Here is a 17,161-nt window from a genome sequence, read left to right as displayed (position 1 = left end):
ACAGAAACAGGTGCATGTATACTTGCGTGTACACCAATGCTAGGAGTTTAGTAAATAAATTTCATTAATTTGAGGTATTGCTCAAAACATCAAAGGCAGATATTGTTAGGATATCAGAGACGTGGTGTCACACAGATATAAGGAATGCAGAACTGGAATTTGGGGAGTACAACGTCTACAGAAAGGATAGACAAGATAGGAAGGGAGGAGGGGTTATGCTATTAGTTAAGAAACACATAAAATCCAAGGAAGTGAAGCCAGTCGACATCGATGGACAGGGCAGTGTCGAGTCAGTTTGGTGTGACATAAGCATAGGTAAATCAAAATTGAGAGTAGGAGTGTGCTATAGGTCTAATGACTGTGATGAGTATAATAAGATACTGTACAGGGAAATAGAATGGGCCAGTAAATCAGAGAGTCTTATAATGGGAGATTTTAATTTCCCAGATATTGACTGGAATTTGTGGGTTGGTCACTCACACACTAGCAAGGCTTTTGTGGATTTATTGGATGATTGTTTTCTACACCAGCATGTTCGAGAGGCAACTAGAGGGAGTAATACTCTTGATCTGATTATCAGTAGTGATTCTTCATGCATTAAGAATCTGCAGATAACGGAACCACTAGGTGGCAGTGATCACAGTGTGCTGAAGTGGGATTTACTCAAGGAGGTAACTACCATCAGAGGTAAAGGGAAGGTTTTTGCTTTTGTAAAGGCGACTATGATGGTCTGAGACAGTATTTAAATTCTATACAGTGGGACCGACTGATGATGTTACCAACAGCAAATTCAAAATGGGAAGCATTCAATGAACTAATCTTGGAAGCTACCAGGCTTTACATACCAACCAAGAAATACTGTTCAAGGTTCAGGCCTAAATGGTTGTCAGATGAACTAATGAGACATATGGCAGAGAAGGAAAATGCATGGGATACATACAAATTCATGGGTGACATGGAAGCCTATGATAGATATAAGTTGGTCTGTAACCAAGTCACAAAGGAGATTAGGCAGGCAAAGGCAGATTATGAGAAATCCTTGGCAAAGGATGCAAAGAAAAACAGAAAAGAGTTCTTTACCTATTTAAACTCAAGAAGGAAAGGGATGAATCAGATTGGTCCACTGGATGTTGATGGTTCAACAGTTGAGGATCCTGCTCAGGTGGCTAACAATCTAAACAAGTATTTTGCATCTACATTCACACATGAGGAGTTATTCAGGAAGGGGAATGTCGTAGGTGAAGTAAACATTGGCAGTGAGCTAGATGATTTTCTAATAACTGAGAGGAAAGTGCAGGAGATATTGTTGAGGATAAACATAAAAAGGGCACCCGGGGTGGATGGGATCTATCCAGTTATAATAAAGGACGCAGCACAGGAAGTAAGCAAACCCCTAGCCATAATTATGAGAGCTTCTTTGGACTCAGGGGAGGTACCCATACACTGGAGATGGTCAAATGTAACCCCAATTCACAAAGGAGGATCAAAGGCTGACACGAGTAATTATAGACCTGTTAGTTTAACTTCGGTTCCAGGAAAATTAATGGAGGCACTGGTTAAAGAAGCATTGCAGGATCATCTAGACAAGAATTCAGTTATAGCTCAGACACAGCATGGTTTTGTTAAGGGCAGGTCTTGTCTGACCAATTTGATTGGATACTATGATGTAGTCACAGAAGAACTGGATGCAGGGAATAACTTTGATATTATATATTTGGATCTTAGAAAGGCTTTTGATACTGTTGCGCATGGAAGACTGCTGCACAAATTGGAGCAGTGTGGCATTGGAGGCAAATTGCTGCTATGGATAAAGGGATGGTTGAGTGGCAGAAGACAGAGAGTGGTAATCAATGGACACTGCTCAGCGTGGACTAATGTTATTAGTGGAGTTCCTCAGGGTTCAGTGTTGGGTCCATTGTTGTTTTCTGTATTTATAAATGATATTGATGATGGTATATCAAGCTTAATGTCCAAGTTTGCAGACGATAAAAGGTTCGCAGGGTTGTTAAGGACACTACTGATGCTATGCTGCTGCAACAGGATCTGTAAAGGTTGAGCAGATGGGCTGAGAGGTGGCAAATGAAGTTTAACATTGACAAATGTAAAGTACTACATATGGGAAACAGTAACCCCAGATCAACGTATCAACTCTGTGGTACTACGCTGACAGTGGTAGAGAATGAAAAGGACCTGGGGGTAATTGTGCAGGCAGATATGAAGTTCTCTGAGCAGTGCAGACGAGCGGCAAGAGTAGCTCATGGTGTCTTGTCAATGATATACAGGAATTTTTCTAGCAGGGATAGGGATGTGATTATTCCCTTGTATAAGGCATTGGTCAGGCCACACCTTGAGTACTGTATACAGGTCTGGAGGCCTCATTTCAAGAAGGATGAAGAGCTGCTGGAACGAGTACAGAGAAGGGCAACAAGATTAGTGAATGGAACAAAGGGTTGCTCTTACGAAGAAAGGCTTAAGTTTTGCAAATTACAGAGTCTGGAGACTAGGCATCGGCGAGGTGATCTGATAGAGGTGTATAAGGCTTTGAATGGCTTGAGCATGCTCAATGCCGATGGGATTCTTCCTCTTGCTCAGAATAATCACCTGAGAGGGCATAAATTCAAATTGAGGAAGGACGGATGTCGGATAGATGTGCGGAAATTTGCCTTTAGCCAGTGGGCAGTTGGTTTGTGGAATAGACTTCCATTACTTGTTGTTGAAGTTGATAGCCTAAACAAATTTAAGGCTCAGCTGGACAGGTATTTTGAACGAACGGAGGGGTGAAATCGGAGTAGTGTTTTTTTTTTTTTTTGGGCTGATGCTGAATAAGCTTGCTTTCTTGCATCATATGCCTCTACTAATGCTAATGTCTCATTACTTCATCTGACATCCATTTAGGCCTAAACCTTGAACAATATTTCTTTGATGGTATGTAAAGCCTAGTAGCTTCCAAGATTAATTCTTTGAATGCTTCCCATTTTGAATTTGCTGTTGTTAACATCATGAGTACCCTCTGTACTCATCTTTACGAAAGCAAAAACCCTTCCTTTTACCCCTGATGATAGTTACCTCTTTGAGTAAATCCCACTTGAGCACACTATGATCACTGCCACCTAGTGGTTCCTTTATCTGCAGATTCTTAATGCACGAAGAATCACTACTGATAATCAGATTAAGAGTATTACTCTCTCTAGTTGCTTCCCATCATTTCTATATGCAGCCAGCTTCTAACTAGGAATTGACATCATTAAGTACATCTTATATTGCAAATCCCTTTACAACAAGTTACCACAATATTGTACCACTTCGAACAAGTAACGCTTCACCAATGGAGAAGACTACTTATTCTCAGCGGATACCACCACCCAGACGGCACCATTTTGGAGCTTGTTGGTGCCTCATCAGTGGGTGGGCAGGTACCCTGGTGATGCAATGATGACAATCCAGTTGCAAAGTACAACTCCACAATATGAGAAATGCCTAGTGATTAAGATCATAGAGCACTTTAGGACTATAAGCCTTAGACTGCAAAAAAGTTAAAGAAATTATGCACTTGCACTAATTTATACATCAGTTAACTATTTTGCAACCTCAGGATAATTAAATTATGTATAATTTAGTTTCTCTGGTTTAATACAAAAAATTATTTTGGTCAGGGAGACACTGAAACAAAAAAAAATCCCTGCTGAAATAAATCTGGACATTCCTTGCACATATAGGGGCATTCAATAACCATATGGAAAAATTAAGAGGGTCTATAATTGGTCAAAAACAAATTAAAAAGTTCACATATGAACCAAGTCGTTACACATTTTTTTTATTGAGATATAGCTTCAAGTTTTATGTATAGCCATTGGGAAAAATCAATAAATTGATGATTTTATGAATAACAGGATTAATTATTACTACATTAAGGTATGATATTTATTTATTTTGTAAGTTAGATGTTCAAAGTACCCCCTCATTCCTTCCTTCCCAGATCTTAGCATATGTTTTGACACAGCATACAAATTACAAATGAATGCTGAACTTTAAAGATACTGGAAGCAGCATGGATTGCAGAGCAGGTACCTTGAACTCTCCTCCACAAGTGCTATTTACAAGTCAATGTGTAAACATTGTCTACAAACAGTCTCACAGAAAAAGATGGTGTGGTTCTTATCTGGAGATTTCGGTCAATATGCAAATGTGTGCCATTCATCACTGAGTATATTTAGTGCCTAGAAACTCATCACTGGCATAACTAAAGTATGTTAGCATCACACAGTGTGTAAATCAAGTTCACTGCCTAAATGCTAATGATGTGTCTTCTAGTAGTTCAGATGATGTTGTCCTCAGAAACTCCATTTATGAGGGAAGGAATGTGAGCCGATGAGATGATCACTCGTTATACCACACTCACAATGTCACAAAATGCTGTTGGTGTTACATAACTCATATACAGAATATGGATTCCCTTCTGCCAGTTGTGTACGTTACACTACCTATGACTAAAGCTTCAACTGTCACTTATCAAAAATCAACATGTGAAGAGTGAATCCATTGCAATATGCTGGCTTCTTCTTTAAAGCCTGCACTTCTTGCACAGTCAGAAAACATAAGATATTCTTTCAAACTGCTGCAGTGTGATAATGACAGAATAAATATATTTCTTTTATTAGCATTAATACTGGCAAAATTATGTAAAGAAGCAAGCTAATTTGTTTGTCCAGCCCTTCTAATTTGTCCAGCCCTTCTAATTTGTCCAATCCTTCTTTAAATTTATTCAAACTATCCACTTCCACAATACCAGGTGGAAGTTTATTCCAAAAATCAATCACTATCTGGTTAAAATAAAATCCATTCTGGAACCAACCTTTTCCAGTTTAAATTTATATCATGTTGTGCATGTTGCCAAAAAAAGAGTAAAGATGTTATCAGAATTTAGTTTACTCAAACCATTCAATGCCTTAAGCACTTCGATTAGATCTCCCCACAGATTCCTAGTTTACAGACACTACCATTTACGGAACTCAAGTCTTTCTTGATACAGGTACCCTTTTATATCTCGGACTAACCCTGTTGCTCTTCTCTGCATTTGTTCCAGCAGACCCACATCCTTTTTTAAAATGAGGCTTTCAAACCTGTATACATGTTTGTAAGATTTGTATACGGGTCATTTTAGGAATGATGTTTGGGAAAAAAGCCTCCTTTTGTGAGAAACCTGTATACATGTTCGCTACTGGCAAACATGTGATCGATTTGACATTACATAAATGTCTCTGCCTCATAAGTGAAACAAAATGTACTGTACATAATTAAAAGCAACATTTGGAACAACAATTACATTATTCTATATTTATCTCTACTGTTTATCTCTGAGTATTGACATTATCAATACTCAGAATTGTTTGCATTTTTTTCACAAAACGAAATGTTGTCAGCCATATAACTGATAATTTATTATTATGCTCAAATGCCATGTAAAAATGAAGCAGCTCTATCTCAATAATTCAAGACAAAGACCCTTCTATTAAAATTACTATCTTTAGTTGTTTTTTACTGAGGAATATATTCCTCAATAAAAAATTCCTCAGTTTTTTACTGAGGAATATATTCCTGCTAATTGTGTCGCATAATTACAGAACACTCTATACAAAGAGTTTGCAAAATACATACTAAGTTACTCAAAATTTGTTTGCTATGAATATTCAGAAGCTATGCTGCATTCATTGACAAATAAATGATCAATGCACAATAGCAAGAGCTTCACTGACTGAGTCAGCAAACCAGTCCTATCCTATAATTATTGTTCTCAGCATAAATTGTACTTTTTCTAGAATATAATCACTCTTGAGAAATGTATTATTTAGAACTATGCTTGATACTAAATGGTCAGGTAAAAAACAAAACTTTTATTACTGCTTGTTTCATATCAGTATTAACAATATTAATTTTTCACAAATGAAAAATTAATGACAAAGTAAATAACAAAGTAAATAAATTTGTACCACAAATCTTGGCTATTAGAAAAAGTTCAGTTCCTAAAAGATTAGAGATTTCACAGATGTAACAAGGATAAACATTTAAACATTTTGGAACACGAGGGAGACTCAAAAATCACAATCCAAGACCTAGTTGTCTAAACATATTATTGTATTCTGAATAAAATATATGCAAGGATATTAGACACTTATATGGAATAAGTTAGCAAAAATTTATTTTATAACTGGAAAAAAAAAAAAAAATATATATATATATGATTTGCTGGTTGTTTTGTTCAAAATTTTCCTTTGATATATACATATATTACAAAAAATAACATATGTTTAATAAAAATATTAGGTTATGTTCTTAATATTTTAAGTAAATACATAAATATTTGTATTGTGGGAGGGGAAAGTGCAGCATATATACATTATGATTAAATTACAATACAGATACTAAATGAATGCAATTTTCAAATGAAATTTGTCTACAGATTGAAATTTGGTCAATAATATGAGCAGATAGAAAACATCATGATTTAATCATAATATTTTTTTACCTGCATACAGCATTTGATTTTAGTCACTCGAAAAATATCAAAATATACAGTATTTTTGAATGAGACTATTTTTTGTGAATTACAGAATTTCAAATTTATATATCTGATTTCTTGCCTGCCTTTTTATTGTAAATAAAAAATATTTAGTATTCTGTATTGTTATATTTTTAGAATATAAAAATTTCTCTAAAAAATTGAATGGAATGAAATTAATCAAAAATAATTAAAATCAATTCTAAAATACAGAACTGATTTAATTATTCAGAATTTTATGCATTACATGTTACATTATCATTATAAACTTTAATATAATGAATGCTAATATATAGACCACATGAAATTACAATAATGAAAATAAATCAATACAACTGATATTACATTTATTAACAAATTAACATTTCAGTTAATAACAAAATTTAGATTATATACAAATCTTTGATTGCTTAAAATCTTTTGCATAAAATTTACAAAATTAGTAATTAAAAAAAAAACTCTAGACTATAGAATAATTTTTTGACAAGCATTCACCCATATATAAACACACTATATACATATATATATAATATTTGACATGTTTGATTTGTGTGTGTGTGTGTGCACATAATAATTGTAAAAGAAAGATAAAAAGGGGAAATGAGACAGAAAAAGAGAGAGAGAACAGATGGAGAAGCAGGTCACAGAATTGCATGCTTTGCATGATTTTACTGAATAAATTTAATGTAACAGCTATTATTATTACAAAATATTAGACCAATTCAAAAACAATGAATAAATTTTTGTTTTAAGACAAATCTATAATCACGTAAATAAGTGCAATTTTATACATTCCACATGTTAAAATAATACAAAAATAGAAAAGCTAAATGAAGCACAATTTCAATAACTGTGCTAGTGGCACATATCAGTTAAGCAAATAAACAACTAAATCTACAGGTTTAAAGAAAATACTAGTGCAAAAGCCACTAATTAAATTAAAACAGCCATTCAAAGATTGTATAACATTAGGTTTAGTGCTTATAAGCTTTTTAAACCCAGAAAGAAAATGTAACATGTAGAAATTTAGAACATAACACAATGCTTAATATTACATATGCTTAACATATCCCCCTCCACATATCAAGCAAAAATTTCAGCACAAAAAAGAAACATTCCCACTAAGTTAACCATTGTCCAGAAACTAGTCCATAAGAGATGCACCTCTGCTCTTCCCGTCCCACTCCCACCCAGCATGCAACACAGGCAGCAACGATAGCAGTGGGGGTGCTGTTGTGCCATCCCGAGGAGGGGGAGGTGGCAGGGTACCTTGTGGGTTAAGGGTCCCAACGCTGTGCCCAGGCAGGAGGGGGGCATGCTGTAGGGCCAGCTGGTGCAGCTTGGTCAGCTGCGGGGGCAGGAAGAAAGAGAAAGGAGGGGTATGGTTGACAGTCTAGTACTTTCAGGATAAAGCATAATTAACAACAAATTTACTTTTGTAAATAATAAAATATAATAATAAATTATTTTTATATAAATACTGATTTTAAATATTTAGTAATTTAGATATTAACTCATTATTTAAGAGTATAATTTAAATTTTCATTTTAAACATCTGACACTAAAACAACTGGAGAAATGGAAAATAAATAGGTTACAAGACAAAATACTTATGATGCCTCACCTTCTACATTTCAGACAATTTGGAATAAATCCAAATACCATACAATAACATGGGCTACTTTTAATCCACTGGAAGGCATGTATGTTTTCATAATACCCTTGGAAGTTTGCAGAGTGTCTCATTCCCCAAATTTAAACTCTTATAGCATAGCCACTTTACAATATTTTACATTCTTTTTTTTTTATCTCATTGATTACCAAACTGTATGGACTCAAGATATCATTTTCATATTTCTATCAGCTTTTTCTTAAAAAAGCTATTTCATAAAGAAAGCAGATTTTTGAACTTCACTTTTAAAAGCGAATAGCATGGAAATAAACAAATATTTCTCATTAAATTTTTTTCCTGTTAGTAAAGAATTCCATAATCTTTGGGAATATCTAATACCACATTCATGTCTATGGTAGTTACTTTTAATGAAAGTTTTAAATATGACTCTAAATACAACTCTCAAAACAATTATGATATCGCAGCATATGATGATTCAATATTCATTTTTACAAGAAATGTCAACAATATTGTTCTCATTGGCATAATAAAATTTCAAGTTCATAGCTGCAACAATTATTTTTTTAAGAATTTTTTTGTAAAATTACTCATTTTATCTTTTAATAAAATTGATCTAGCACTCTTTCAATGGAATGCCTTGTGAAGGACAAGCTGTTACATAAATGAATAAAAACAACTATACTAAGTTCTTTACAGAAGCTTCCCTTCTCTTCATAGGAGCATAAATTCTATTCTGGAAGACTATTCTTTGATTTCAAATGCTCTGATACTCTTGGGGATTGACTCAAGTGCCAGGCATCAAAACGGAAGGTTAATAACATTTAAATTACTTAATGAAATTTAGACGTTAGCAGGACTTATATTGCAATAAAAATAGCAAAATAAGAAGCCTTCATAATAAAAAGAATTAACAAAATCCTTAACCATAACTGAAAAGCCTTTTAAGATGTTCCGATTTCAAAGGCTTCTTAATTTTATAAGAAATGGGCTTAAGTCATACTAATACTCGAGTGGGATGCTTTCCACAGAAATAAAGCTTGTTGGAATGCTCTTCTTTTGCTTTGATTACTATCAAATAGATTTTATACTTTTTCAAGCAAACATAATATCCATTTTGATAAGTTTTATTTTTGATAAATACAACACTAAAAATGCATTCTAAAATAAATTACTTCCTGCTTATTCTATGATGCAAGAAACAATGCATTTGTTTGCATTGAGAATGTAACTACATACATGCATAGGTATACTTTCAGAAATGTAGAATAATAATCCTATTTGGATATAAATATTGTGTCTTGTAACCAACAGTATGTTATAAAAATTTTCAAGTGTATACTTTCTTGAGGAGGGGGAACAAAATTTCTTTATTAATGAATTTAATTCAGTTGAATACAGTATTTAATGTTTAAAATTGAAATAATCATATTTCATATTCACACTTATTTTTTCACAAGAAAGTATACATAATATATTAATATTTCAGAAATATCATTTAAAGTTATTTATACTTTAATCATAGCATCATCAACATTAAACATATTCACATGTAAAATTAAAAAAAAAAAAAAAAAAATATATATATATATATACCTAAAACTTTTTTAACCAGTAATGAGCATTAAAATAATATATTCATTCACAAAGTCAATGAATAAATGTGGAAAAATTATATAACATTTAATGAAATTATTTTTTGATTTCCAAATAAAATGTGTAGAACATTAAGGTCATATAGGTATAATATTCATGTTACTCAGGTAAAAGTTGAATTTTAGTTATATTTGGTATTACTACAGTTAAACCTTGATTTAATGGAATATATGGGAAGTGGAAGACTATCTGTTTAATTTGAGTGTCAGTTAAATGAAAGAAATGCATATATTTCCTGAGTTGCAAGAAGTTATGAAAATGTGCTCTATTATGAATAAAAGACAAGTCATGGCAGATTATGAGAAGTTTCTGGCAAAAAATTTCCAGAAAAGTAGCAGAGACTTCTTTACTTATATTAACAGTAGAAGGAAGTGGTTGAATCACATCAGTCCACTTCATGCTGATGGTTTAACTGTTGCTGTTTGTTTGTTATTTGGTTTTAAGGAGCATTAGCAACTAAGGCCATATTGCTCCGGGGATATGCGGCGGTCATTCCCTGACCTTTCCGTATCCTCCATATTTATTTATACTATCCATATATTTATTTATTTATCCATATTAAAATATATTTATTTTTAAATTACCAATTTATTTATTTATCCATATTAAAATAATAATTAAAATAAATAAGCTGCTCCTGCCCACCTGGCTACAGAGGTGCCAACTGTTGATGAATCTGCACAGACTAGTGAGAGGCTCAATAGGTATTTTGCATCTACATTCACATGAGGAATTCTTTAAGGAGGTAGATGCCACAGTTTATCAAGTTTTAACAGGGAGCTGAATGATTTTGTAATAACTGAGAGGAAGGTGGAAGAGAAATTGTTGAAATTAAACATAAAAAAGATACCTGGGGTGAATGTGATTTACCAAATTATATTGAGGGAGACAGCAAAGGAGGTAAGCAAACCCTTAGTCCATAATGAGAGCATCTTCGGATTCAGGGGAGGTCCCTGTGGACTGGAGATGTGCAATGTATCTCAAATTTATAAAGGGGGTCAAATGGCGACATGAGTAATTACAGACCCCTTAGCCTAACGTGCATTACAGGGAAAATAATGGAGTCGCTGATTAAAGAAGTAATGCAGGACCACCTATACAGGACTGAAGTATAAGGGGAAATATTGTTTGACCAATATGATTGAATACTATGATGCAGTGACAAAGGAACTACTGGATGCAAAAAAATAATTTTGATATTATATACTTATACTTCAGGAAAGCATTTGATACTGTTGCACATAAGAGACTGCTGTACAAACTGAGCAGTGCAGCATTAAGAGAAAGCTGCCATTGTGGATAAAGGAATGGTCGAGTGGGAAAAGATATGGTTATCAATGGACACTGCGCTTTGTGTTATTAGTATAGTCCCCAAGGGCTTGGCACTGAGCTCAGTTTTGTTTTCTGTATTTATTAATAATATTGATGAAGGCATATCAGACTTAATGTCCAAGTTTGCAAATTATGCAAAAGTTGGCAGGTTGTTAATGACAGTAATGGCATTATGATACTGCAACAGGATCTAGAAATATTACACATATAGGCTGAAAAAGGGCAACTGCAGTTTAACATTGATAAGGTACTGCATATGGGTAGCAGTAATCCTAGAATAATGTATCAACTATGTGGTACTACACTTAAGGTAGTGGAAAATGAAAAGGACTTGGGAGTATTTGTGCAGACTGATATGAAATTCTCTGAGCAGTGCAGACAGCTGCCACAACTTCATGGGGTTTTGTGAATGATACACAGGAATTTTGGTAGCAAGGATAAGGAGGTGATTATTCCATTGTATAAGGCAATGGTCAGGCCACATTTTGAGTACTGTATGTTCTGCAGGCTTCATTTTAGGAAGGATGTAGCGCTGCTGGAATGGGTACAGAAAAGGGCAATGAGATTGGTAAGGGGAACAAAAAGGTGCTCTTAGTGAGAAAGGCTTCAGTTCTGCAAACTGCAGTATCTGGAGACTAGACACCTGTGAGGTGATCTGACTGAAGTGTTTAAAGCTTTGAATGACTTGAGCAAACTCAATGCTAATGGGATTCTTCCTCTTTCTCAGACTATGCACATGTGTGGTGGGTGGGGGTATAAATTCAAATTGAGGAAGGATAGTGGGATGGTTGCAGAATAGACATGTGGAAGTTACCCTTCAGCCAACAGGTGGTTGATTGTTGGATCAAGTTTCCATTCATTGTTTTGGAAGTGAGTAGGCTGAATAAATTCAAGGAAGAATCAGTCAAACTACTGGAGGAGATGGATAGGTGAAATGGGATTTTTTTTTTTTTTGGATAATGCTGTATAAGCTTGCTTTCTTGCATCATTTTGCACTATTAATATTAAAAAATAAAAAATAAATTAAATGTAAAACTGCATTTTACTGCACTTACCACATTATATGGAGTACAAGAGCTTGAAATTTTATTGTACAGTGGCATGGGAAACTCTGGTTTAAGTGTATTCAGTGTCTGAAGAACTCTCAAGTACTCTCACTGAATCTGCAGCAAGGGTACTTGAGAGTACCCTCGCTTCAGGTTGAGATGATGTCTACTGATGTTTGATATGCTCACCAACTGGTGGGGGTGACGATTAGGAAAATCCTGTCACTCTTGCACTCTACAATGTGAATCTTGTAAAGGATACAGGACACATATATTCAGTTTTGCTTATTTGTTTTTTTTTTTTTTTTTTTTTTAGGAGCATTAGCAACTAAGGCCATATTGCTCTGGGGGATATGCAGTTGTCATTCCCTGACCTTTCCACATCCTCTGTATTTGGTGGTCACAGGCTCGAACGTCGGTCTAATCAAGAAGCGTCTGCTACGCTCTGCTGATCCTGCCCACCTGGCTATGGAGGCACCAGGTTTTGCTTATAGTTTCTTCATAACAGAAGGAACTCTAAACATGAACTCTAATCAACAAGTTACTTCATACCAGTATTTCAGTTTTTTAATCTGATTCTGTATTGATAAACAAAATCAAGGTCAGCCACCTCATTAGTTATGAGTTAAATTTGCTTTATTGTTAATACATTCATTGCTTCCTTGTGCAAATATGCATGGTAAGATTTTTAATCCACTTTGAGGGGGAACTACCCTACTTTTAGAACTTTTTTTCCAATATGACAGAAAAAAACCAGACATTTCTGTCAATCAATCAGCCTCAGTGAAGATTGATTGACATTTCTGTCAAATCAATCTTCACTGAGGCTGATTAATTCAGCTACAGCAAAAAGAAAGCCAAAAAATGGTTGTCTCCTTCAATCCAGATTGACTCAAATGTAGTTTTCAATTCTAGGTGAAAAAGGCTGTTGTAAAATCTGGCAGTAAAACTGTTAATGAAAATGTTTAAATTGATGGTAAATTTTATCAGACTGAGATAGTTAGACACCAGGTCCCATATGGATGAAAATCCTGGTTCAGTGGACACTGTCCATTATTTCTGAAGTCCATTAAATCAAGGTTTTCCTTCATTGTATTACTAATAATAACAACAACAAAATATATGGTAAAAATATAAATATTATTCATCAAATTAATACTCAGTAATCTTTTTTTAAAGCTATGAGCTAGATTAGAAATTTTACTTCAATAACGTGTTGTTTAAAATTTTTATAAAGTTCATATCTTTTTAAAGAAAACCAAGCATAACAGATATAATAAATAATGAATCATAATTAAAGATATAATCTATGACACATTGGTTCAAACCAATGAATCAAACTTTAAAATATTCAGTATATCTGAAAGGATTTTAAGACAAAAAAAAAAAAAACAGACAATTAGACAGAGAGAGTGAACTAAAAAAAAAAAAAAAAAAATGAAATAGGTCTTTATATGAAAATACATAAAGAAATAAAGAATATCAAGGATTGAGAGGTTATAACCAATTTTTTCCAACACAAAGAAATAAAGAATAACAAAAATCATGATGTTATAACCAATTTTTTCTGAGTTATCAGAGTTACTATTTCCAATTTAGCAATATTCAGAAGTTATAATAATTAAGAATAATGCACTGAAACAAAACCTATGTTGAGCAAAAATATACAAAAAAAAAACCACAGCAATCACCTTTTAATTCAAACCATTACAAGTTCTGCATTTCACTACAAATAAAATCATGAGATCAAAAAATTACAGTAGTCACATAACACTGTAAATTTCAAGATATAATGATTTATGTTATCAAGAGGACCTGTTTTCAGAACTCCTATTGTTACTATTTCTGCTACCCTTACTATCAAAATAATGAAAAAAAATAAGAAAATCTAAAAATATGTTTTCCTTCATTGTTATGGGTAAAAAATGATAGATCTTTCTTTTAGAAGAAAGATTTTTCATCCAGTTCCCTTAGGAATATATACTTCTTTACAAATTAGTATAATTGCTTCATGACTCCTGTTTTCAATTACATAAGTAGGCAATATTTACTGTGTATATAGAGGGCGTTTTAAATATCAATGAGAACTGTTATAAAATTTTACTGGTGCTAGGTCAATAATAGAAACATTGTTACTCTAGAAAATGTCTTCCTCTTTGTTTAAAAACTTCTGCTGTCTTTCGGAAGTTATCATAACTTCTGAATTCCTTTTTCAAAGAGGCTTTGCATTTATTTTGGAATTTTTTACTTCTAAAAACACTTTTAATGGTCTAAACAAATGATAATCAGGTGGTAAGTTTGGATCATGTAAGTGGGGAGTATCTTCCATTTCAGATACTTCAAGGTATTCACTGTTACTGTAGTTGTGTGTCAGGCTTGGTATCATTTGATAGAAACAGATAACATTAGCCTTTTAACTTACATGTTTTGGCAATACTGCAGGCTATTATCTTATCTTTAATAAATTTCAACAGTAATCTAACAGTCCTCTGTTCAATAAGGAAAATAAATGAAGATGGCATCTTTTTTTCATCTCGGTTTCAGCAAAATATTATACTGCAATGATTAGGATCAAATTTTTGAAAATTGTATGAAACAGAAGATGTAAACAGGAAATACAGAAAGTATGGAGCATATTTCAAATATATAATTTTTCATCTCAGAATTGGGGCTGTTTGTTAAGATGGAAGTGACTGCATCAAGGCATCACCAACATTAACAGTATTAGTGGGACCTTTACTGTAGTGGAGTGAAAAAATTAGTACAGTATTACTGGTACCTTCACATACAATGGGAATGGAAAGCTTTTTTGTCTGCATCCAGACACTTAAAAGTCTTGACATGACTGCTCAGAATTCACAGATGTCCTTGGTTGCCAAGCATGAAGTTTGTTTGCTGTATTTTCATGCTCTTCAATGAAGACTTTGCACTGTTTATGTGCTTGTGGCTGTAATAAATATTCATTGTCATTGCACTTGGTTTCTAGGTTGATGAAAGGTTTATAACAATGTACTATGCAATAGAACTTGCCATTTTCTTTTCAGATGTGATGCTTAGAAATTATTAAACTAATCTTATTATGCCTACTGCAGAAATTTCCGGTTTTTTTGAATGCCAATTTACAAACTACTGAAAAGTAGTTTATAAACTGGCAGTGATTTTCTCATATACATAATGATATAAAAAATCAAAATCAAACATTCATAAAGGTGTTTGTAAACTGTATAGCTGGTGATCGACTGACTAGAGATTACTGTAAAACTGATGGTTACCCCTCTGCCTGGTGATGTCACCACTGATTGTATTCTCCATATTTCTTAATAAGCTAGTAATACAAAACTTCTCATTGATATCTGAACCATCCTTTTCTAAGGATTAGGCAGAGAGTCAAAATGAAAAATCGTACAAAACAGAACACTCAATAAATAATCTAATTTTTAAGAATCAAGTATGTACACAAAATTTCCAATGTGTATGATGAAATGGAATGGAGTTCTTGTGCATTCTCAGAATAAGGGCTAATTAATTAGATAAAGCATTAATTATACAAGGTTAAGCATAGCTGCCATTTTTCTGACAATCCTTGAAGTCTATCTAGGTCACTCTAAAGAAGAAGCTCTGCTTGGTGGTGATCATTAACTACTCTACCAATCTTTGCATCATCTGCAAATTTAGACATCACGCCCCTCTATCCTTCCATCAATGTCATTTATGAAATCAAAAACAACAGTGGTCCAAATACTGATCCTTGGGGAACCGCACTTCTTACGTCAATCCAATCAATCTCAGGAATAACCATTCATCACAACCCTCCCTCCTGCCCTGAAGCCATTCAGCTATCCATCTAAGGATTTTCCATGTGATTCCAACCTGTTCCAGATTATAAAGTAACTGCTCATGTGGGAAACTGAGTGAAATACTTTGCTGAAATCTAAATAAACAATGTCGAAATTATTCCCTAAATCCAAATTTTGAGTGACTCTGTCAAAATACCTAGCCAGATTTGTTAAACATGATTTTCCCTTTACAAAACCATGCTGCATATTCTTCAGAACTCCATTTCTATCTAAATGATCCTGAATTCCACCCTTGATCATTGTCTCCATGATTTTCCCTACTACTAAAGTTAGACTGACCAGCTGGTAATTTCCCACTTCACTCTTAGAACTGCCCTTATGTATTGGAGATACGTTGTCACTTTTCCAATCGAACGGAATTATTCCGGAGTCCAGTGATGCTCTCACAATTAGCCTCAATGGTTCAATGCACTCACTTGCCGCCTCCCTTAAATTACAGGTTATATGCTATCAGCCCCCAGGATCCATATTGGCATGTAGGCTCAAAAGTTTTTTCATTAAATAAACATGTGAAATTTCAACATCATTAATTACATTTTTTTCAACTTAACTCCCATAATTTCTCATTGACGTAAACGGTTTTTCTTCTGTAAATACTGATGCAAAGTAACTGTTGAGTTCATCTGCAACTTCAGCTGGGGTATCTAATACTATACCATGCCCATTACATAAGGATCCAATCTGGTTTGTCCTTCTCTTCTTTGCATTTATATATATGAAGAATTCCTTATCCCCCTTCTTTGCTCTCTTTGCAGGCAATTTCTCATAATCTGCCTTTGCCAGCCTAACCTTTTCTGTGGTACTATTACAGATCAATCTAGTTGTTATAGGCTTCAGTACTTTTTATTGCTCTGTAACTTTTCCATGCCATCTTTTTCTGCTCAAGTAATCTGGCAACTTCATTATTCATCCAACTTGGAATCCTCCTCGTGGAGTATTTTATTAATGGTATATAAGCATTCAAAGCTTCTGTGATTAATGTTTTAAAGGTATACCATAATTCAATAGTATTTGCTCTGTTTGATATATCTACCCAGTTAATAGAGCCCATGTAGCATCTTAAGCCAGCATAATTTTCTTTACT

General features: G+C 33.8%; 1 protein-coding gene across 1 annotated transcript in view; it reads right to left on the bottom strand.

The window, feature by feature from the left end:
* Positions 1-17,161, bottom strand: part of LOC150090888 (poly(rC)-binding protein 3-like) — a 646,900-nt gene that overhangs the window by 127,297 nt on the left and 502,442 nt on the right. The window contains 1 exon segment of the mRNA XM_090373382.1: positions 7,826-7,904. Coding sequence (XP_090229508.1) covers positions 7,826-7,904 — 79 coding nt within the window.

Source organism: Mastigoproctus giganteus, chromosome 1, assembly GCF_048544385.1.
Source record: "Mastigoproctus giganteus isolate SK-2022 chromosome 1, ASM4854438v1, whole genome shotgun sequence".
Lineage (NCBI taxonomy): Eukaryota > Metazoa > Arthropoda > Arachnida > Uropygi > Thelyphonidae > Mastigoproctus > Mastigoproctus giganteus.
This window is presented reverse-complemented; position numbering and strand designations above follow the sequence as displayed.